This window comes from Prunus dulcis, chromosome 7 (genome assembly GCF_902201215.1).
Source record: "Prunus dulcis chromosome 7, ALMONDv2, whole genome shotgun sequence".
NCBI lineage: Eukaryota > Viridiplantae > Streptophyta > Magnoliopsida > Rosales > Rosaceae > Prunus > Prunus dulcis.
In genome coordinates this window covers 14,261,794-14,284,064 of record NC_047656.1, presented here as the reverse complement: position 1 = coordinate 14,284,064, position 22,271 = coordinate 14,261,794, and the positions used below count along the sequence as shown (strand labels likewise).

General features: G+C 36.6%; 3 protein-coding genes across 5 annotated transcripts; all 3 read left to right on the top strand.

The window, feature by feature from the left end:
• Positions 1–7,611: 7,611 nt before the first annotated feature.
• LOC117634421 (50S ribosomal protein L25) lies at positions 7,612–9,499 on the top strand. The gene is made up of 3 exons (XM_034368526.1): positions 7,612–8,143; positions 8,243–8,372; positions 8,928–9,499. The coding sequence occupies exons 1-3, from the start codon at positions 7,751–7,753 to the stop codon at positions 9,152–9,154; spliced, it is 750 nt and encodes a 249-aa protein (XP_034224417.1). The 5' UTR covers positions 7,612–7,750; the 3' UTR covers positions 9,155–9,499.
• Positions 9,500–11,034: 1,535 nt separating this feature from the next.
• On the top strand, positions 11,035–17,253 carry LOC117634381 (mitogen-activated protein kinase kinase kinase 5). 3 transcript variants are annotated; one of them, XR_004586769.1, is made up of 12 exons: positions 11,035–11,771; positions 12,118–12,738; positions 12,820–12,907; positions 13,292–13,354; positions 13,453–13,616; positions 13,816–13,891; positions 14,218–14,277; positions 14,354–14,479; positions 14,808–15,029; positions 15,105–15,673; positions 16,791–16,981; positions 17,093–17,253. XR_004586769.1 is itself a non-coding variant. In XM_034368472.1 (10 exons), exons 1-10 carry the CDS (start codon positions 11,353–11,355, stop codon positions 15,201–15,203), a joined length of 1,938 nt encoding a protein of 645 aa, XP_034224363.1. In that variant the 5' UTR covers positions 11,035–11,352; the 3' UTR covers positions 15,204–15,775. The 3 variants fall into 3 exon arrangements, 1 of the variants encoding a protein (XP_034224363.1); XR_004586768.1 differs by having other exon boundaries at positions 16,864–16,981; positions 17,093–17,251; XM_034368472.1 differs by lacking the exons at positions 16,791–16,981; positions 17,093–17,253 and having other exon boundaries at positions 15,105–15,775.
• Positions 17,254–19,222: 1,969 nt separating this feature from the next.
• Positions 19,223–21,084, top strand: LOC117635150 (peroxidase 10-like). Its single transcript, XM_034369495.1, has 4 exons — positions 19,223–19,429; positions 19,776–19,967; positions 20,092–20,257; positions 20,493–21,084. The coding sequence occupies exons 1-4, from the start codon at positions 19,223–19,225 to the stop codon at positions 20,915–20,917; spliced, it is 990 nt and encodes a 329-aa protein (XP_034225386.1). The 3' UTR covers positions 20,918–21,084.
• The last annotated feature ends 1,187 nt before the right edge of the window (positions 21,085–22,271 follow it).

Genomic DNA, 22,271 nt, shown 5'->3' with positions numbered 1-22,271 from the left:
TGGGGACCGTTGAGATTTGGAGGGAGACGTGGTGACCGTCGGATCAAGTTTTGGTTTTTATTATATTTGTTATACCATTACTTACCTCCATAAGGATGGACATCTTATTCTGAGCAACCATTAAGTGCCTTCTGAGTTTCCTCTTTGTCCCTGTACTGTCTGCATCGAATTCCGATAATGCCCCTGTTTGGACGCTTTGATTGCCTTGGATGTCAATGCAAGCCACCTAATTACCCAAATACCCCTCTCTTTTATTTAATTTAATTTTTCGTCATTTTCCGGTTGCTTCATTTACACTTGGGTAATGTAAACTTTCAGTAAAAATAAAAAGATGCATGTTTTTTTCCAACAAAAAAGAAAAAGAAAAAGCAACAGTATATTATTAATGAACAAATAAATAAAAGTAACTATTTGCGAATATTAACTTGGAAGAATTGAGGCATGATTGGATTACATATTATTATGAGAACAGAATATTAGTTGATCATAATTAGAAGGGACAGGCTAATTAATTTTGTGCCATAAATGACATAATCAATTACATAATCATTCTTTCTCAAATACATTTGGTTTTGAATAATTACCATGTTCTCACTAATCCCAATTAATTAAATTGCACATTGCATGGTTGCTAAACTAACTTGCAACCTATACTTGTAATTAATCTGTAATTTATTTTATTTATTTTTTATTTTATGAATTTGAGAAAATAGTTTAAATTTGAACTAAGGAAAATAACTAGTATCCTCGTTCTCGATTTGCTATGTTGTCATCCCCATCTTCTTTATTTTTAGGTATGCAAACTTTGAATTTCAAATACCCATATCTTCTTTATAAATAAATCAGTATTTCATAATTCGATTTGCTATGTTGTCATCCCCATCTTCTTTATTTTTAGGTATGCAAACTTTGAATTTCAAATACCCATATCTTCTTTATAAATCAATCAGTATTTCATAATTAGTAAATGAAATGCAAATGAATGAGCATCATCATGCTTGATAGGGATAAAATTATCAATCAAATCATTTCATAATTTGAATAAAATGGAAATAGGCATAAAGGTAATTTCGCACAGGACCTTGCTGGTTCGTGGCATAATTATCCATTTCCCAGTAGCAGCACGTCCGGATACCATGCGCGTTAACCTTACTGTCCGTTTTTACCAAATTACCACTCTTCACTGTCTCCTCCCTCCACCGTTTAACTCCACTGCACCTTCGTGCAATTGACAGTTGTCTCTTTCAAGGCCCTCGAGCGCCTGGCGCGGGAGGGCAAAATAGTAAAACCGATCCTACCCCCCGCCCCAGCACATCGTTTCTCGATTCGCTCATTAATACTCCTTCTTCAACCTTCCTTGCATCAGCAAGCGCGCACGAGTTACGAGACGGAGACAAATGGGATGTGAGTTAACCTGTTATTGCCGGTCACCCTCAGCCCTCCCTCCGTACGGCCTCTTTGCTGCTGCTGCTGTACAGTCGTTTTGATGGACCGGTTTGGCCTTTTTCATTCATTTCGACGTGACCAAACCTTAAGCTTCCCCCAAAGGACTGATGGGTGGGTGGTGCGTCCTCCTCAGCCGTCAGGGGCCTGTCACCGCTACCGGCTAATCACGTCGCTCCTTTGACTGCCCAACCGGTCAACTAATTCATTTTTTATAATTTTAATATTAATTAGGGGGCTAATTATTTTGGTTAATTTCGAGGCATAATAAAGGTTAAACTTCGAGTGTATGCAAGTCCATGCGAGTCAGCATGTGACCGACCCCAGTACCATAACCTGGTGTCCTTATTTGCGCGAAAACATGGCGCCACGTGTGCGTGGGTTTTGATACGGTGTGGTGTGGTGGCAGTGGTAAGTAGGTCTTGAAGTAGCTGTTTGTGAGTTGTAGTGTACCAATCTGTTTTATGATTCCAGGCTTGCTCCACTCAAAGGTGTAGATAATCTACATTTAATGAGGGTGAGGGGAAGGACTATTTGGTATTTAATTATTCTTCAGAATCATAGATGGATCAACATGTTACAATTTAAGATGAGTTTACCTAACACACATCCCAATCACGCTTTACAAAAATTCTTATAAGAAAATGTAGTTGTTATTGGTATTTTTTTTAGTACAACCGGTAATCAAAATTACGGAGGAGAGAGTTTTCTCACACACACAATCAAGATGTTATGGGAATTCGAGCAAGAGATCTCTTGTGCGTAGGTCAAGGCCTATTCCATTGGGCTAGACATCATTGACATTGTTATTAATATTTTAGATGAGTGTCAATAACATTTCTTTTACCAACTTAAAAAAAAAAACAATTTTTTTTATATTAAAAGACTTTGTAAAACGGTAACAAAATCCTTTGAAATTTGGTATAGTTTTTGTTGGGTCAGAAATGTAAATTTGGTACAGTTGTGTGTAAAAAGAATCAATCACTAATCAAATAATTACATCTAAAGATGTTTTTGCCTAAATTGATTCAAAATTATCAAGTGCGCTTTTATTTTTTATTTCCGAAAAGGGATTTTGGAGTTTTAAGTTTCAGTTTAATTTGATGGGATGGAAATTTAAAGGGTAAGCCTTATCAGAGAATTAAACAATAACCAACCATAATTTTCTAATATTTATTAAAAAAATTAATGTTCTAATATAATATTTTACATAATTAATCATGTTAAAAAAGAATGCATTCATGTTAGACAATTCGTGAGTCCACACCAGTAAAATATGTGAGATTTATTTTTGTACAATGAATTATTGGATTGCATGTAGTAATGTATGTGACTGATTTATGCTTAAAAATTGGTGATTTTATTGATCAAAATTATTAATGACTGCTCGTCAACATGCTAACTCATAACCAAGATATATCAACAAATCGTGCCCCCATTGAATTAAATTTAACAGAGAATGGAATATACCCAGATGAAAATGCCTTCTCTCACTGGTCTTTATAGTCTTTCCTCTAACAAGAAGACTAGAGAGAGAGAGAGAGAGAGAGAGAGAGAGGTAATGTGTACGTGGCTTCGTGAGATGGTGAGGTGAAGAAATGAAGGTGGGGGCCACCGAGGGGGAGACAAAAGGGAGGGAAGAGGGAAGGGTGGTGGTGGTGCGACCAGTACCACTGAGGCACTGAAACTGACTGTGCCTGTGTGTGCCCAGAGGAAGAAGAGAGGCAGAGCAGAGGCCCTCTCTCTCTCTCTCTCTCTCTCATTGGTGGGTGTGATGGTACAGTTTCTCTCTCCATCTCTCTCTTTCTCTCGTCTTGTTGAACAATTGCGTGCACATCGTTCCTTCCCATTTAATGTAGAGTGCCTCTCCTCAGACCTCTCTCTGTACAATTTTTTTTCCCTTTCTTTTATCCTCCATTTCCTTCATATAAAGATGTGATCGGATCTTCTCTCTTTTTGTCTTACTTTATTAATCTTTTTTCACTCCCAAAAATTATATATTATTTCTTTTAATTTGCATTTTGGAAGTTTGCTTTGACCAACTTCTTCCACATCGATTTCGTGTGGAATGAAAGCATAACCAAAACTATATATTAATTTATAATAAATTAGTAAAAGTCATGGGGTCTAAAAGTTAGCTGGTGAGGCGCACCTTTTTGTATGTTTCTGGTTTGTAGAGTATAGAGCGTACACACTTTCATTAGAAGTGACGATGATCGGGCCATGACATCATATGGAGGATCTTAATCATTTTTATTTTTCCTACAATCAAATATAATATTTATATTTATGGAGTATAGTTTTCAGATTGCACATGTCATGGATTGTAATCACATCAGCCAATCTAAATGAAAATGATGCCATTCCTCCAATATCCTAAGTTATACTATTATTCATAGCCAATTGAGAAAAAATTAAAATATTAACATGATCCTGACTACTAAACTGATGCCACGTCATGAATAAGATTGCATTTACGATATGTTTATTTATTTGGGTATGAGTATTACTCTGATTTCCTTAGTGTTTGTCAACACATGAGTATTTCATGATTGTTGAAATTCAAGATTTCTCTAATGTTTACCAACAACACGTATTCGTAATCAAACACTTAAAAGAAATTAAGAGAAATAGTTAAATTCGTAATCAAACACTTAAAAAGAAATTAAGAGAAATAATTAATTTCATACTCATTTATTCTCTAATTATTCTTGATGATAATAGTCAATTATGCATATTCATAATCTAATAACATAATAACAAATAGGCAGGGGCGGCTCTGGGGTGGCGCAAGTGGTGCCACCGCACAGGGCCCTCAATTCTTAAGGGCCCTCCGAAAAAAAAATTTCTTTATAGTATATATATTAATATTATAGGAATTGTATATATAGTATAGCGTGCTAGACATTTGCACAAGGGCATGTTTGGTAGAGTTGGTTCTAGCGCTTCTCCATTTAACGTAGTGCCAGAGTTCGATTCTTGTTGAAATCGGTCTATATTTATATATATCCCCCAAACACTTTCTACTCCGATCATTCTTTTAAAAAATTTATAAAAAAAATTTCTCATCTAAGAAAAGTACTTTTTTTCATTCAAAAGAAAACAAAAAAAACTTCATGGCTTCTTTTTATTTTTATTTTTAAAAACTCTGATTTTCTGGTAAGTAATCATCATCATTCATCAATCTCTCTTTGGTTCTTTTTTCAATCCTTTGACAATTTTAGTTATTCTTTCAATTTCAGGAATTTCAACACCAAAAAGAGAAAACCCTAATTCCTATATTCATAAAGAACACTCAAAATCAAATAGTCAAATTCAAATTTCAGGAATTTGTATGCAACTACTCTTTAATTTGTGATTTCTAATTTTTTTTTCCTATTAAACACAAATTGCTTATTGGAGGTAGCAAACGACCTTGTAGGGGCACAATGAGCTTATTTTTGTACCAAACATTTAATTTTATCAAATAGAAACATTTAAATTTTTATGAATTTGATTTCTGATTGTCATTACATATTTATGCATGATTTTTTTAGTTATAAAAAAAAATTGTTTATGACATTAAGTTATGCCAAATTTTTATTTATAGTATTTCGTATTAGATTATGTGAAGCCCCAATTTAAGTTCGCACAGGGCCCTCAAAATCTCAGGGACGGCCCTGTAAATAGGTTATCAACCTATAATGCATGAGAGGAATTGAAGAAAACCCTTAATCCATAATTGCGGCTAAAACTTGCTCACATCTCGCGCGCGCACACACACACCTACCTTTTGTTGGGTCCATGAGTCCATGGCCTGATTTTGCGATGTGGGAATATAAATAAAAAAAATGACTTGAGCATGCAACATCTACATGATTTGAAAAGACATAGAAAAATCTAAAAAATGCCAAAAAGGCACGTACGTACGTGTGGATGGGGGATGGGGATGTGTGCAATATCGGTGTGGTGGCCCTTCAAAATTTTCCTCAACACGTTTGGACGTCTCATCCCTCCAAAATCAAAGATCTCACACCCGAATATAGTAATAGTAGGGAGAGATGACTTTGTTTGTTTTGAATTGCCAGATCATCACTGCATCCATATCAACCCTTTTGTCTCATCCGTCCTCTTTTTTCTTTATTCTTCTTCTTCTTCTTCGTCTTCTTCTCTTCTCCTCTGCAGATCACACAATTTACAATTGCTTGCTTCTTGCCTCTCTCTCTCTCTCTCTCTCTCTCTCTCTCTCTCTCTTCATGCATCCTTTTTGCTGTTGACTTTTTAGGGACAAAGTGAGACGAGAGCTTTGTCACGTGCATGGATTTGACATGGAATGCCAATCACTTTTTCTTTATGCAACAACACTTGACTGACCTGTGATATATTGTGAATATTCTGATGCAGTGATGCCATCATTCACCAAAGCCAACGGCAGGCCTGCCTACTTTTTTTTTTTTTTACTTCCTCTATTCGTTTAATGACTTTCCGAGTTTCTATTCCTTTTCCCATGTAGTCCAAATCCAGAGGTGTATTGAACAATGCTAAAAATAAGAAAAAAGTTGTAGTTTATTACTTCTTGTTTACATTTCTACATGAAAAGGTTGAGCACTTTAATAAGTGTTCCTTCGGCAATAGTGTGAAAAGCAATCTTATTATTATTATTATTATTATTGAGAAGAGAAAACTTTGGATAAGAACTTTCATGCAATGAAAATGTCACTACGACAATATTTCAATTCAATTATTCATTGTCATATAATTAAACATACACGATAACTTAACTTAATTAGTTTGGAATACCCCTCAATAGTATTCCTGATCGATGTAGGTAAATTTCTATATGAAAAAGTTGGGAGTGAGGTTTGCAATGCTATTGTGCACTCCGTCATTGCTCATCTTGTAGACAATTAATTCTAAAATGTTGTGGCCATACAAGAACCTACAAAATAATCCAAATATTAATAGTGTGGCCTAAACCAAATGTTATAAGTAATCAATTTAAACTAATTATCTATTGGTTTAATAGCAATATTTTTCTCCACTTTACCGAAGAAATCTAAATTCGAAATAAATAAAAATATTAACAATTTTGAGAATTTGATAAAGACTCATCAATCTAAATTAAACATTTAAGAAGGCGATCTGGTTATGGGCTATGTTTAGCTCTCTCTCCTCGTGACTTGTGGTGAGAGATGCATCGAGAGAGAGAGGGGCAGTGAATCCATTGTTTGTAGGGGAGTGCTAGTAACATTCTTTCTAACATTCTCATTTGGACATTCTCTCTTCTTCTTATGACAAGTGTTACTTTCCTTACATTTAAAACAATGTCATTAATGCATCACACAAACTAATTTTTGTTTTCCAAGTTTACCCTTATTAAATGTATTAATTTATTTTAATAACAAGCTAATTTTTTTTACAACTTTCTTATCACCTTGTTAAAAAATTAAATAAAAAAATAAAAACTGAAGTTTTTTAATTTTTTTTCTCCAAAGATAACGTGTGTTTTGTTAAAAACAAAATAAAGATGATAACAATGTCATGTAACAAATTTTTTTAAAAAAAAAATTCTAAAAAATGACATTTTTCTTATTTAATTTTTAATAATGTGCTAAAGAAGTTGTAACAAAATTTGAATAAATTGAAGGAAATATAAAAGCCAATACATTTTAAAAGGGTAAATTTGGAAAACAAAAACTAACTTGTGTGATGCATTAATGACATTGTTTTAAGTGTAAGGAAAATGAAACTTGTCATGAGGAGAAGGAAGAAGGTCCAAAAGAGAAGGTTAGAGAGAAGGTTGCTAGCATTTCTCTTGTTTGTATACAACTTCTTTTTCCCGACCCAATCTATGTATTTTGCCAATGTAAATCTTCATCTATTATGTACGAGTATTGTTAGTTGGACCACGTTTACTGAACCATAATGCAACTAACCACTTCTTCAACAAATGCGCAACTAACCACGTTTATTAGAAACGTGATTAAATATTGTCCAAATAGTTTTATTCTTCATTATAAACGGATTAATGTTTAATGATGACTTTATGGCGGAAGAAGAGATTATACTTTTCAACTTTGGGCATGAACAAGAACAATTTGGGAATTTAAGAGGCAGAGAGTGGTAGATAAAAAAGCCCACATCCCACAAATGAGGCCCAAGATTTCACAACCATTGCTGGCCGAATCAAATATTGAACTAGCCCGCAGTCTAATAAGGCAAAAAAGTCACCTCTCTCCGAAGGCCCAGACCCTTAAACCCCGAAAGCACATGCAAAACCCTCACTAGAAGAAACCAGGCACCAAAACAACCACCGAAAAGGAAAAATATGGCCAATCGGTGGCGCTCAGCCGGCGGCAACCTCCGCGCGGTTCTGCAAAACCCTAGCTCGCGACAACAAGCTCCATTTCAATCCTTTTCGGCTCTGTATCACACGATCCAAGCCATCCCGAGGGAGTGCACAGGGAACAGAGTCTCCGTCAAAGACCGAGCTCAGGGTCGAATTCCAGCCGTCGTGTTCTCGCAGGAGCTAAACCCTAGCACCACCACCGTTCGATCGGTCTCCAAAAAGCACTTGTTGACCGCCGAGAGGAAGCAGATTCAGGCCATTCTCAAGTCAGTTGAGCTCCCGTTTTTCTGCTCCACTAGGTTCCCGCTCCAGATCCGAGCTGGTTCCGGGTCATCGGATCTTCTTGAATCTGGAAACGTCCTACCCATCAAGGCAATTACTAATCCATGCCTTTCTTGTTTTAAAAAAATAGATATAAAAGCTTGAAATTTCTAACTTGTTTTGGATTTTTGGGATTCTGATTGTGTGCAGATTCATAGGGACGAAGAGAGTGGGAAGATACTGAATTTGGTGTTTGTTTGGGCGGATGAGGGCTCGCAGCTGAAAGTGGATGTCCCTGTTGTTTTCAAAGGTGAAGATGTTTGCCCTGGTCTCAAAAAAGGTAATTTCTTTGCTTTTTAAAACACTATGTTTTCTGTGTGCGCACCCAATTTTTACATTAACAAAAACGTTTCAATTTTGTCATATCATGTAGATGCTGATCAATCCTTCAAGCTTTTGTTGTGCATTCTATCCTAAAACCTAAAACCATACATAATGAAGTTGGATACTTGTTTGGCCATGGCTGTGGTACATTGCTTCAGCTCATGCTGTTCCTTTTATAATCTGTGTATTTTTAGCTGTTACTTGTTGAAAGCCAACAAAATGAAGCTACTGCAGCTACCGTTGTTGCCGTTGTTATTGTTTAAAGTATACATCTGTAAAGGCTTATCATTACTGGAGTTCCTGTTTTACACATTGTGTCGTCACTGCCTATTTCATGTATGATTTCCATATGCACCGGTTATTCTGAGTACAACATTCACATTGTGAGAGTATGACTGTCATGTTCATAATTTTTCAAGCATCTGACAGAAGTTCATTCAAGATTGATTGTTGTTGGGCATAATTGACTATGTAGTCTGTACACTGATTATGACTTGTTCTGCCAAAACAGGTGGCCATCTGAACAAAATTAGAACTAGTCTAAAGTACCTTTGCCCAGCTGAACACATTCCTCCCAAAATTGAGGTGGATGTCAGCAAGCTAGATATAGGTGATAGGGTGTTCATCCCTGATGTTGAGGTTCATCCATCCATGAAGCTTCTAAGTAAGAATGAAACCATGCCCATATGTAAGATAGTTGCAACAAAGTTGGAGAACCCAGAATCTGCAGGAGTTTAGGCACTGATGCACAATTTTACGGCCTTCCTGCATTTGGTAGCTTGAATCACGAGGAGAAGAAAGAAGTTCAATAAGTCTTGATTTTTCCTAAGGCTACTAATTGAGCTGGTGGTATGTGCCGTGTGATTCCCAAGTTGAAAAAGAATTGTCATTGTTGTTTAGATCATAATCAGACAAGCTGAATTTTCTTGTAGCACTCTGAATAGAATCAGTGTTTGTTATATCATGTGCTGTTATCGTCTCTCAGAATTTTCATGCATGTAGCTTAGCTTCAGTGAAGTGGTTAACAGCATACACGAGCTATATTTGTTATTTTAATTCATCTTTCCCCCTCTTATAATCTCATGTTAAAAGTAAATAAGATTTATTCTGTTATTTTGTGCTTACAACTTACATCACATTCTCTAGAATTTGGATTGTTCCTTCCTGTTCATTTTTCCAGCTTGATGGCTGGTGTGAATAATTTGTGTTCGTAGCTTTTATGCGGCTTTTTTGTGTTAGTTTTTTGTTGGGCCTCTGGCCCCATGTGACCCAAGAAATAAACAAAATCCGGGATGAACATTTTGAAGTAGGAAAATTAGGCTTGTAGGATTTTTGTTTTGTCTGTTTATTTGGGCCTCTCCTTAATTGAGGCCGGTTGCCAACGTAGTTGGGTCTATAGAGATACTTTTGTTTCGTCATATTTTTCATGGGCGCTCATCAGAATATAATTTCCCATGTTCATATGCATGGAATTTTTAGTGACGAACCGAGTGAACTTACCTGCAATTGAGTTTTGCCCCTTTGTGTCTATCGTTGTCCATTTTTTGTGTCTATTTTTCTCGCCACATGACATTTGAGGAGAGAGAGAGAGACTAAATCGTATACACTCGACCACATGACACGTGAGGAGAAAGACAAACACAAATGATATACACCCCGATTACATGTGTTTCTCGAGTAATATAAGAGAGCCGTATAGAGATTTCACATGTGTTGAGCTTATATTCGTGTTGTTCACACAGGATGATGGGGTGACAGATCATGCCATGGAATTGAACAATTATATAACAATTCTATGGATGTAATGCTAGTGAATTTTACCAACCCACCATTCCATTCTAAGTCAACACGTTCCCTCCTTTTTCTGTCACTCTACTTTCTGATCTTTATGAAATCTACTATATGTTGACCATATTAACTTAGTAAAGTTTCAATTCAATGTAGGTGGATGTTGAAAATTGACGTCCACTTTTGGGATGGATTGCGATGGTCAATGGCTCAAAAGCTTCTCAACACTACACTAACAATCATATGGCATCCATGTATCACTTTTTCCATATTCTTCAAACTTTTTTTTTCATGCCAAGTTTTCTTATTATGTTATTTATGCATATTAAATTTATTTACGTCAATTTGTTTATTTTCTCCAACCCAATTATCGTATTCCTTTTTAATGTTAGAAGAAATCCAAAGTTCAAATATCTTCTTATTGTTGATTGAAAAAAAATAACTACTGGCAACTGATGTAATGCATTATAGTTAAGGTGTTGTTATTTGGATCATATTTATTGATCCACATTGCTGACCACCTCTCTAATATAAATGAGTCCCACATACACTACTATGATCCAATTCTATTAGAAAGATGGTTAGTCAATAAATGTAGTACAAATAGTAATTATGTGTTTTCAGTTGGTAAATTTAACTAAACCGCATAGTTATCCACATCATCCACGAAAACAGAAATAGATAATGGCGCGGATTCTATATTTATATATTTTAGCTTGAAAATTATCCAGTTTATTGATTTCGTGTTATTAATTAATGAATTAATTTAAAATTGTAATATAAACAGAAATAACGGCCACAACAAAAGCGAGAACGGCCAAACATGGTTAGAGAGAAAACAGAGGCATAAGAATATTGACCTCTCAATTCTCTCAAATATGGAGACAGCTTTATACGTTTGTTGTAGTAGTAATTGCAAACCGCGTTATTGTGAAAAACGAAAAAGGAAAACGAATTAACGAACGCCACCGTCTCAGGCAGAGGCACTAGTTCTTCTCTCATGGCCTGGTCTCTCGAGCAAGATCCCTCATGGATCTTCTCCTGGACCTCCTAGGCCGCCTCCTTCCCGCCAATTTCCTCATCTCACCTCCTGCTCCATAATTCATCAAAATCCAATTCGTTAGGGTTCGTCATGAGTGATTTCGACCATGGGTTGGTTGTCTAACATTTCCTTCTCTTCTTCCTCCTCGTCGTCCCCTTCTTCGTTTTCTTCGGTGTTCAGATCATCGTCTGCCGAGTCTCCAAAACAGAAGGCGAGCGATGACGGAGGATGGATGTTCCGATCGAGGAGGAAGCTCACGCGACAGAGGAAGCAGCTTTTGATCGGCGGCGGCGGCGGCGGAGACCAAGACGGTGGAGGTGGAGCCGTGAACAAATGTCCGAGTTCGCCGTTGCCTGAAATTGCATCGTCGCTGGCGACTCCGCAGCCGCTTCCTTTGCCAGAATTGGCGAAAGAGAGGTGCCGGAAAGAGAGGGGCTCGGGTTGCAATTCCGGTGATTTTGGAGACAGTCGATTGCCGTCTCCCAAGGCCGGTGACGGTGCCGCCTTGAACACTCCGATTCAGAAGTACAATTTTTGTGATTCTCTTCTTTGATTTTCATATTTTGTGCTGTGTTTTGATTCATTTTATTTTGTTGTCTTTCGAAATGGTCGCATAAGGTCTTATTTCAATTCCTATTGCTAGTTCTTAGAGAAAAACATTAAAAAATTTAATGGATTAATGACATGCATGAATTATTTAGGAGGAGAAAAAAAGATTGAGGATTTGTGATTTTGAATGCACTAACATATCCATGTCTGTCAGATATTCCTTGTTGCAGATTTGGCTTTTGAATTTCGTTTTATTTATACATACATATGCTAATACTTAAAGTATGACTTCTGTGTTGACATATAGTTTTTGCATTTTCAGTGTGATTGCTTCCCGAGACACAAGAAAGAATACTGACCATGCATTCGAGACAAGATCAAGGTCTAGGTGGAAGAATCGAGATATGAAGGGTTTAGAGATCTATAAAAAAGACTTCAGGCTTGATGTTCCTATTTGGAGCGCTCCTGCTAGTCCTTTCTCAAGTCCTACATTCAGCCCGCACAGACCCAGTGCTGGTGATCTGCTTCCTCACATTAATCCTATGGGAAATCAAGTCTGGTCTGCCCTTGAGATGCCCACTTCCGATATGAATCCCGGGCTCCCTCCCCCTGCCTTCTCAGATTACTCCATAGTTAGCAATGATAATTCCCCTATACACAGTCCTTCAAATAGAAGTCCCTGCCGAAACCCCAGAAGCCCACCAGGCTCAACATCACCATTGCATACCAAATTATCAATTGACGCCTCCACAGCCCGGCGCGAGGGTAATGGTTATGTTGAATTCCATCCATTGCCTTTGCCTCCTGGAGCAAGCCTTAGCCTACCTTCGCCACAAGCTCTACTCACACCCAAACCAGAGTCCCAGCCGGTCAAAGGACAATGGCAAAAGGGAAAGCTTATTGGGCGTGGCACGTTTGGAAGTGTTTATGTTGCTACCAATAGGTATATACAGTTCCTTACACTGTTAATGATAGTTTCTCTTTGTCTTTCTAAATGCTGATCAGGGTTTTTACGTTGTAACAGAGAAACTGGAGCCTTATGTGCAATGAAGGAAGTTGAATTATTTCCTGATGACCCAAAATCTGCAGAATGTATAAAGCAGCTACAGCAGGTTATTATTGATATGTATAGATAAGCTTTTTACTTCCTCCCACCCCTCTTGTAGATTTAGCTATCCTGGATTTTTCTGTTTGACATCACTTTTTCCTAAATTACCTGTTGAACCTCAGGAGTACCACTGTATCAGGAGGCAGTATGGCTACTTTCAGCCTATTGGATATCTCAACTTCTATTTTCGTTTATATAATTAATTAGACACATGAAAACTAAAGTTAACTTTTGTGGGCTGAGATGGTGGCAGAATAATTTTTCCATGGATTCTATTTTGATGGACTCTGAATCTCTGGTTTGGTGTTTCTGCGAATGTATTGAGTTCATGAGTGATATATTATGTCAGGTTATCAGTGTGCTTCCTACTCATTTATTCTTATTTCAGGAAATCAAAGTTCTCAGCCAGCTGAAGCATCCTAATATTGTGCAGTACTATGGAAGTGAAATAGTGAGTAATGTTGCACTTGCATGTTTAGGCATCCAGGCACAGTTTTATCCATTGGAGTATTCCTTAAGAAAGCACAATATGCGTTCTTTTGTATGCAGGTTGATGATCGATTTTATATATATCTGGAGTACGTCCATCCTGGTTCTATTAACAAATATGTCCATGAACATTGTGGAGCCATAACGGAAGCTGTTGTTCGCAGTTTCACTCGCCATATACTCTCTGGGTTGGCTTACTTGCACAGCACAAAGACAATACACAGGTACAATCACATGCTTAATTTGATATAAAAAATGGAATGTGAGACTAGATCCAATGTAGCAAATAAAAATTAGTATTTCATGCACCTAAGCCAAAAAATTTGTCATTGTCAGATGTAAACGAATTTTTTCAGTGAAAAGGCCTATACAATTGTACTTGGGGTCAACTAGGTTTCATAGATTTTTTTTTTCTGTTGATAGGGACATCAAAGGGGCTAATTTGCTTGTCGATTCGTGTGGGGTTGTCAAGCTAGCTGACTTTGGAATGGCAAAACATGTAAGTTCTGGTTCTTTCTTCATTCCTTTCTTTAGATTATCATTCTTCTCACTCCTTTTCTCCTTGAAATTGTGGAAATGCTGTTTGATTTATAAAACATCTAGTCATCTGGTAGTTGTCAAGCTAGCTGATTTTGGAATCTAGTGATCTAGCGGTTCTACACATTGATACATGCGAGTCACCATTCTTCATGTGGCTATGTATAATTACTGTCATCATAAGCAATGTTTTAGTTTCTACTGTTGTTGCCACCATATCACTTTCTGTGATTCATTGTTTACTATCTGATTTTTGGGTTTACATAGTTGAATTTATTTGTTGCGTAGCTTTCGGGACACGTGGGAAATCTTTCTCTGAAGGGAAGTCCATACTGGATGGCTCCAGAGGTATCTTTTGCTAATCAGTCTGTGGTGGCTTAGAGGGGCTATGCCTTCTGATACTGATACAATTTTCTTCCTGCAGCTCATGCAAGCTGTGATGCATAAAGATAACAACTCTGATCTAGCGCTTGCTGTTGATATCTGGAGTTTGGGTTGCACTATTATTGAGATGTTCACCGGAAAACCTCCTTGGAGTGAGTATGAAGGGGTAAGTACATAATGTAGTTTTTGTATTCAACCATGAAACCTGTTTCATCTTGTGCTTTGAAGGTGTCTACTACATTGGGTCTAATTTGAGGTCAATATGTTGAAACTTGTAAGATACAAAATGGGATCCAGTGCATGCTTTTACCTGGTCATGTACAGTTTGATAAAATCATAAACTTCCTTTAGCTTCTTCATTTAAGTGTATCTTTAGTCATCTCCCTCTCCACTTGGCATTGTGAATGTATATTCTAGTTCAAGTTCATTTATAATTTCCTGCACTGCATTAAAACCCCTCCCTCTGTTTTCTAAACATTTGTCTATTAATGCAGGCTGCAGCCATGTTTAAAGTTATGAAAGATCTTCCACCAATTCCCGAAACGTTGTCATCTGAGGGTAAGGATTTCCTGAGATGCTGCTTTCGAAGAAATCCTGCAGAGAGGCCAACTGCTGCCGTGTTATTAGAACATCGATTCTTAAAAAATTCTCAGCCGCAGGATGTCCAGTCTGTCACCCCGTCTGTCACCCAGGCATCTAGTGCGATGAATTACATGGTAAATATAAATGCCAGGCCGCTTGTTTTTATTGAAGTCTAGTTATTAGTATTACAATTTGTGTTATGGCTACAGGATAAACTCCGTCCAGTCGAACTTGAAAGAAAATACGATCACTCACTGATGATTCCGGGCATACTTGGACCCCAGACCAGTGCATTCCCAATTCGGTGATTGCCAAGTCTTGGATGCTGACAGATCCAGCTTCTTGCAAAATTCTTTTTCTCCAGTAAACTGGCCAACAATGTCTTTATGAAACTTCAAATTTAACAGTGGCCTCATGTTAACCTTGAGGGCCTTCTCGGATCATCTTCTCCAGCTCAGTTTGCGTCGCGATTCAAATACCCCATCCCCCCTGCCGAAAGCTATACTGTTTTCAGATGACTTGCGGAGAGGGAATGATAGCTGCCTTTCTGTTCATATTTCTGCAGAGAAAGCGGCTTCTGAATTGTAGGCGTAGCGGATGATGCTCTGGTAGGTGATTCGCAGGCATAGGGTGTTACTACCCTTGTAGGTTCTTTCCCTCATCCTTTTTGATGGCGTGGAAGTTTATCTTGCACTGGGACCTTAGAAGCAGTTTTTGTATACCACTAACTTATTTTAGAGCTTCAGCAGAAGAAGTCTTTCGACAAGGCCTTCTGAAGGTAATGCTCTTAGCTCTATATACAATTGATGGACCCAAAAGAAAGAAAAAGTGAATGTTGTTTTTACTCTAAAATAAATGATTTTGCAAATTTTATTTCACACTGATATTTGTCAAGTTGATGCAGTTCAAATCAAACTCAACTACCCTTTTTTTTTAGTACAAGCGATAGTCTAAATTAGGGATGAGTGGTTTTTCACACACACAACTGATGCCATGCTGGTTTCTCTAGTCAAACTCAACTGCTAGATCTGATTCTGTGCAGCACTTAATAATGGTTTTCTCTAATTAGGCCATCAGCACATTTATCTGATGCTAAATAAAAATTTCGACAAAACCAAAAAAATAAAAAGGGTTACATTTATACCAGAATAGGAATTGTATTGGTACCCCGTGCATATGAGACAAAAATGTGTTAGAAAACATTCGTTTTCAAATTCCCAAAAATATGAGAAAATTTTTTAAGGCAACTTTTCTAGTAGAAGTTTGCATTTTAACAATTCTAATTTTCGAGCCTGTTTGGCAGGATTTTTGAAGGGTTGAAAATGTTTTCCAGATGATCAGAAGTGATTTTAGTGACATAGAAGCACTTTTTATTAAGCTCATTTTTGGGAAACATTTGATTTTTAATAACAAATTTATTATGTATCTAATAAAACTAAAGCATTTCTTAGAATAATGATTTTGAAGGAGAGAGAATCGAATTTATGACATCGAATATATAAATAAATACTCTTAACTACTTGAATTATGATACTAAAAATAATAATTCATAGAATCACTCCTAAGTGGAAAGTCTCCAAAAGGAATTTTCAATGGAAAATATATCAATTAGCAACCTTTAATTTCACAGATAAAAAGTCCCTATCAACTCAATTTGACATTTTCCAATAGTGGTCCACTCCAAGTCTCCAAAAACCATTATTTTTCTCCTCCTTTTTACCATTTTCTATCTAGTGGTGCCCTTTGAAATTTGGATGACTCTGTCTCTCTCTGTCTCTCTCCTATTCATTTGGTCAAAATCAAAATAAAGAAAGAAATATTTATTCCCAAAATCCCTGAAAAAGACGAATCCTTTTTGGCACCATCATATAAATCATATTTATTTTTTTAAGCAGCCATGACAAAGTGAACTGACGGGGGTTGAAACTTGAACCCATTTGAACATTTATATCCTCTTCTCCTCCGTAGCTCTCCAGAGAGTGCTCAGAGAGACATAGATGGAACCTCCACCAGCACAAGCCATAGAGACTTCCAGCAATAATTTTCAGGCAGGAGAAGATGAGCAGGACAAAGTCATCAATGAATGGTAATAATTCAATTGATTAATTTCTTCTTTTATATTGTTTTCTTTCTGTAAATTTGTAATTGGATTCACTGTTTGATATAAATTTTTTTGGATTTTGTTTTGTGGGTGCAGTTGTTCCTGCTTTTATGACTGCACAGAGACCTGCTTTGATTACTTATTCTGTAATCTCTGTTAGATGAGATGGGATTAGATTAAGCTTATAAGTTTATGTGGGTGCTAGTTTTATCCCCTCTTTTTTTTTTTTTGTGGTTTTCTTTGACTAGCTTGCCTGTTGATTACATTGGATTTAACATGTATATGATTTTTAAGTACTCCTTTTGATTTAATTTTGTTTCTTGGCCAAATTCTTGATGAGTATCTCATATGATCAGCAGCAGTCCAAATCCAATTGGGGGCTACTTGTAACTTGTAAGAATCCCATTCCTTACAATATATCACTAAAAAGCTAAGCAGGAATGTATTGTATTTAGTTTTTTTATTTTATATAAATACTGTTTAGTTTTCTAAAGAAGACTAAGAAGAGAGTAGTGTGATGTTGGCTACTCTTTTATTACTAAGAAATTGGTCTACAATTTAGGGATTTGGTCGCCATGTGTCTTGCTGAAAATTTGTCCAACTCGAGAGAAAGATTTATATGGAACGAGGTTAACACTATTTTGCTATTCTCGTTTAATAACATTATGACAAGCGTGATAACACTTCCACCTGACATAGCATTATTGACCGGAAATAGTTATTCCCATTGCAGCTAAGTTTTTCTGCAATAAGAGAGTAATTTTTCGATATCACTGTAACACATGTCACTTGGTGCAATCTTGGATTCCTAGATTAATTCTCGAAGCATCCAAGTTTTTGACCTGAAAAATGAATCGGCCAAATCCTAAAAAATAGTCAGTGAACAAAATCAAGCAAGATTAGCTCAATCTCAGCAAATCGTGTGTGTCCAAATATGCCTTCATATTTTCTCCCAAATTTGAAGAGAAAATAAAAGTAAACCTAATCCAAACAAGTCTATTGTAATTGATCACGAACAATTTCATTGTAATCCCTTGATCTCTGTTCACAAAAATTTATTGTTATTTTTGTTACGTACAATTGAGTATTAGCTAGTTACTTGTATTATTCTTGCACTGGTCTTGCGTGATTTGTGCTTTCCTTCTACAACAAAACCAACCATTCAAGCTTCTTCACCTTCATTGATTTTTGCAAAGGCTTTAGATGTGCTCAAAGCAAAGCCAACATATTCTACATTGGACTTCAATTTTTTCAAGAAAAAAAAAAGGAACAAAGGAAGCAAATATACATTGGTACTCATACATAGCTACTTGCTGAACTATGTGGAGATTGGCAACTCCCCCGTCCACAAAATACGATCAAACTACAGGGGATTTAAAAAATTTCTAAAGAATTCTTGCGTAAAAAAAATAATGTAGAATATAGTTCAAGATTCGAATAACTTCATCCAACGTATATTCATTCATTTTGTTGAGAGTATATCCCACATTATAAAATTAAAGTATTACCCAAAAGAAAAAATATATATCGCGTCTTAAAAAAAGAGATCCTAAAATCAAATTTCTGTAATTGTACCCTCAATTCAAGTATTTCAGCACACAAACACATGCATTGAATTGTCTCAACTTATAAATCTCCTCTGCATTTCCCACTTGCATATTAGTGATTCTTGCTCCTCAAGGTGACCAAGTCTAACCCCATTTGCTGGCTTGACTTCGTGATCTCAAATAAAGCTTTGATAGATCCATTTTACCAGCTTCCATTATACTGTGCATGCTTATGCTTCTTTCCACTAGTTGATAAAAAACATCTATCTATGTATATATATATAAATGGCACTTTCGCAAATAAATTTGATTTCCTTCAAGTTAAAATGCGCTCCAACTCCTACCCTATCCTAAGACTTAAAGTCAACTTGAGAGTAAGCTAGCTAGTGTCCCTTTCCCAGGAACTAAAATACATCATCCTAATCACTTGTTAATAATAATTAATTAATTTAATCCATGGAGAGTGGCTTTTCCATACTTCTTAATAATCCAATAATAACCCAAATGCAGTTGGACCAAACTCAATTGAATAAGACAACTCCAGTTAGTGCCTCTGCCACTCTCCCAGAGAACATAATTAACTGCATCTGCACAACTTCATGCACTTTCCTTTGAGTCTTTGACTGTCTCCCTCTGTGTATATATACGGTGCTGCTTCTACTTTGCTACTCTGCAAGAAATGGAGCATAAATTCTGGGTTGTTACCTTGTTTTGCCTCTTGTTCCTCAGCCCTCTTGTGTCCTGTCAGCTTAATTATAGATTCTATGATGCCACTTGTCCCAACCTGACCAGGATTGTTCAATCTGGCGTTTGGTCAGCTATTGCAAATGATTCTAGAATTGCAGCCTCACTTTTGAGGCTTCACTTCCATGATTGCTTTGTTAATGTAATTAACTTGTCTTCACTCATTTCTTATATATTTACTACATCTAAATACTTGTGTTTGCCTAACTATAATCATTAACAAAATATCCGAACCCTATTTCTTGTATACAATTTAATAAAAGTTAAAGCTATTATAATTCGAGGACTTTGTACGTAATTTCTGACTGTTTTATGAAGATGTTTAGTTGGTTAAAGCAATATGCGTGTCCCTTGCAGCCGAGTTTGAATCTCCCTCCACAAAATTTTGATTAGTTTAGAATACCGCTTTGTTAAAAAGAACGAGACTGTTTGCTAATTTGATTAGCCCTGGTTTATTGACGACTTGGTTTGATTTTGTGGGGAGGCAGGGATGTGATGCATCTTTGTTGCTTGATGATACCGGCAGTCTTATTGGGGAGAAAAATGCACCGGGCAACAAAAATTCAGTCAGAGGTTTTGAGGTGATTGACACAATCAAGTCAAATGTGGAGGAAGCTTGCCCATCCACTGTTTCTTGTACTGACATAATCACTCTTGTGTCAAGAGCAGCTGTTTATTTTGTAAGAAGTTAGCTCCTTAATTTACTATGCAGAGATTTATGAAATGAATCATTTAATTAATCTCTGAAATAACCCCAAATAATTTAAATTTCTACATCATTTTTTTTGTTTTTTTTTTGGTCAGAGTGGAGGGCCATATTGGCCTGTACCCTTGGGTCGTCGAGATAGCACAACAGCAAGTGAAAATGCAGTTAAGGAACAGTTGCCATCACCCTTTGAGCCCTTGGAGAACATCACTGCAAAATTTACAGCAAAAGGCCTTGACATAAAGGATTTGGTTGTGCTCTCAGGTTTGCTTCCTATCTCATATCAACTTCTCACGTTTGAAAACTTGTCACACCCTTATTTGTAACAGATTAGAAATTTAACGGGTTCACGATTACACTTTTAAAACGAGAATTCTTATCCAATGATAGCACTTTTTCATATTTTCCTAAAAGGTTTTTCAGATTTGTTATGAATCCATCACACTAAACAAAATAAAATTTTCAGCCTTATATATGTGGACTTTGTGTCTTTATGCAGGTGCACATACCATCGGCTTTGCTCAATGCTTCACTTTCAAGACAAGACTCTTCAACTTTGGTGAGTCTGGCAAGCCTGACCCAACACTAGACGCATCACTTTTGCAAAATCTGCAAAGTTTGTGCCCAAATCAAGCAGACTCTGACACTCAATTGGCTCCTCTGGATCCTGTCACTTCAACCAAGTTCGACAATATATACTTCAAGAACCTTGTGAACAATTCTGGACTTCTACAGTCAGATCAAGTGCTTATGGGGAACAATAGAACTGCTTCCATGGTTTTTGGCTACAGCAAATTACCTTTTCTGTTTTACAGGGACTTTGGGGCATCAATGGTGAATATGGCCAATATTGGTGTGCTCACAGGAAGCAATGGAGAAATCAGGAAAAACTGTAGGGCGGTGAATAAAAAAACTACTGCCTAGTTGTTAGTGTGTGTGTGTGTTTTGTGTTAAACACTTCAAATATATGCTCTTGAAATCACACATTTTAGGGTTAGTTTGGGATTGCTTTCACTTTTTAAAAAAGTTACTTTTATTGTACTTTAAAAATAATTAGATGTAAAGTAAAACAACTTCATATTTAATATAAAACTGTTGTAATTGTGAATAATGGCTAAAATAGACATGATGTAAGTGTTATGCGAGGTCGTGGTAACGGTGGCTGCGTGGTCGTGGTGGCAGTGGTACAGGTGGTGGTGGTGGTGGAGGTAGAGGTGTAGGAAGAGGTGGTGGTCGTAACGGAGGAGGAGGAGGAGGAGGAGGAGGAGGATGTGATGGTAGTGGTGGGGGTGGAGGTGGTGGAGTTGGAAGTGGTGTCATTTTTAAAAATTAATGATGGTATTTTGAGAATTAAAAAAATTCATTAAATGATCATTTATGCTTATTTGGAAAGTAGTTTTGAAAAGCAACTCAGAATTTGCTTTTAAAAGCTGTTGTCAAAAGCTCAGTGCTTTTAAAATAATCGAGATATCTTATTTTTATCAAATACCTTAAACAGCTTAACTTTAAAGTAAAGTAGATTTTGACCAAAAAGTAAATAAATCTCAAACAGAGCCGTTAAATTGCATTAATCAAGTGTTGGCTATATCAAGGTCACATTGGATACAACTAGAAAGTAATCAATCTCCACTATAATAGGCAAGAAGCCACCCTCCACATCAAATTATAATATCCCACCTAAATACTAATAAAGCTTTCTAGGGGTGGGCACGGTTCGGTTTGGACCGGTTTTTGCCTCAAATTAGAACCGATCCAGTACTATTTATGCGGTTTGGTTCGGTTCGGTTTTAATTAAAAAAATTCAAAAACTATCCGGTTCGGTTTGAACCGGTTTCGGTCCGGTTCCGGTTCCGGTTCGGTTTTGAACCGGATTATAAAATTTATTTTTTTAAATTGTTTTGTAATACAATTCTCAACTGAAATATTATTTTGTTACTTGAAAATTAACAAATTATTCAATTTCATATAAAAAATAAATATTAAAGTGAGAAAAGAGAGATATTTTGACATTGAACTTGGATAAATATTAGGTTTTTTTTAGTGAAATTAAAAATATAGCATTAAATATAAATATATATTGAAATTATATATTTTTTTAGTTTCACCGGTTCGGTTCGGCCCGGTTCGATTTTTGAAGACATGGAACCGGATCCGAATCCTGTCCAAACCGGTCCGGTTCGGTTTTTGACCGGTTTTTGACTTTTTGGTCAACTCGGTTTTTTTCCGGTTTGGTTCGGTGTGGTTCAGTTCGGATTTCCGGTTTGCCGGTTTGAGTGCC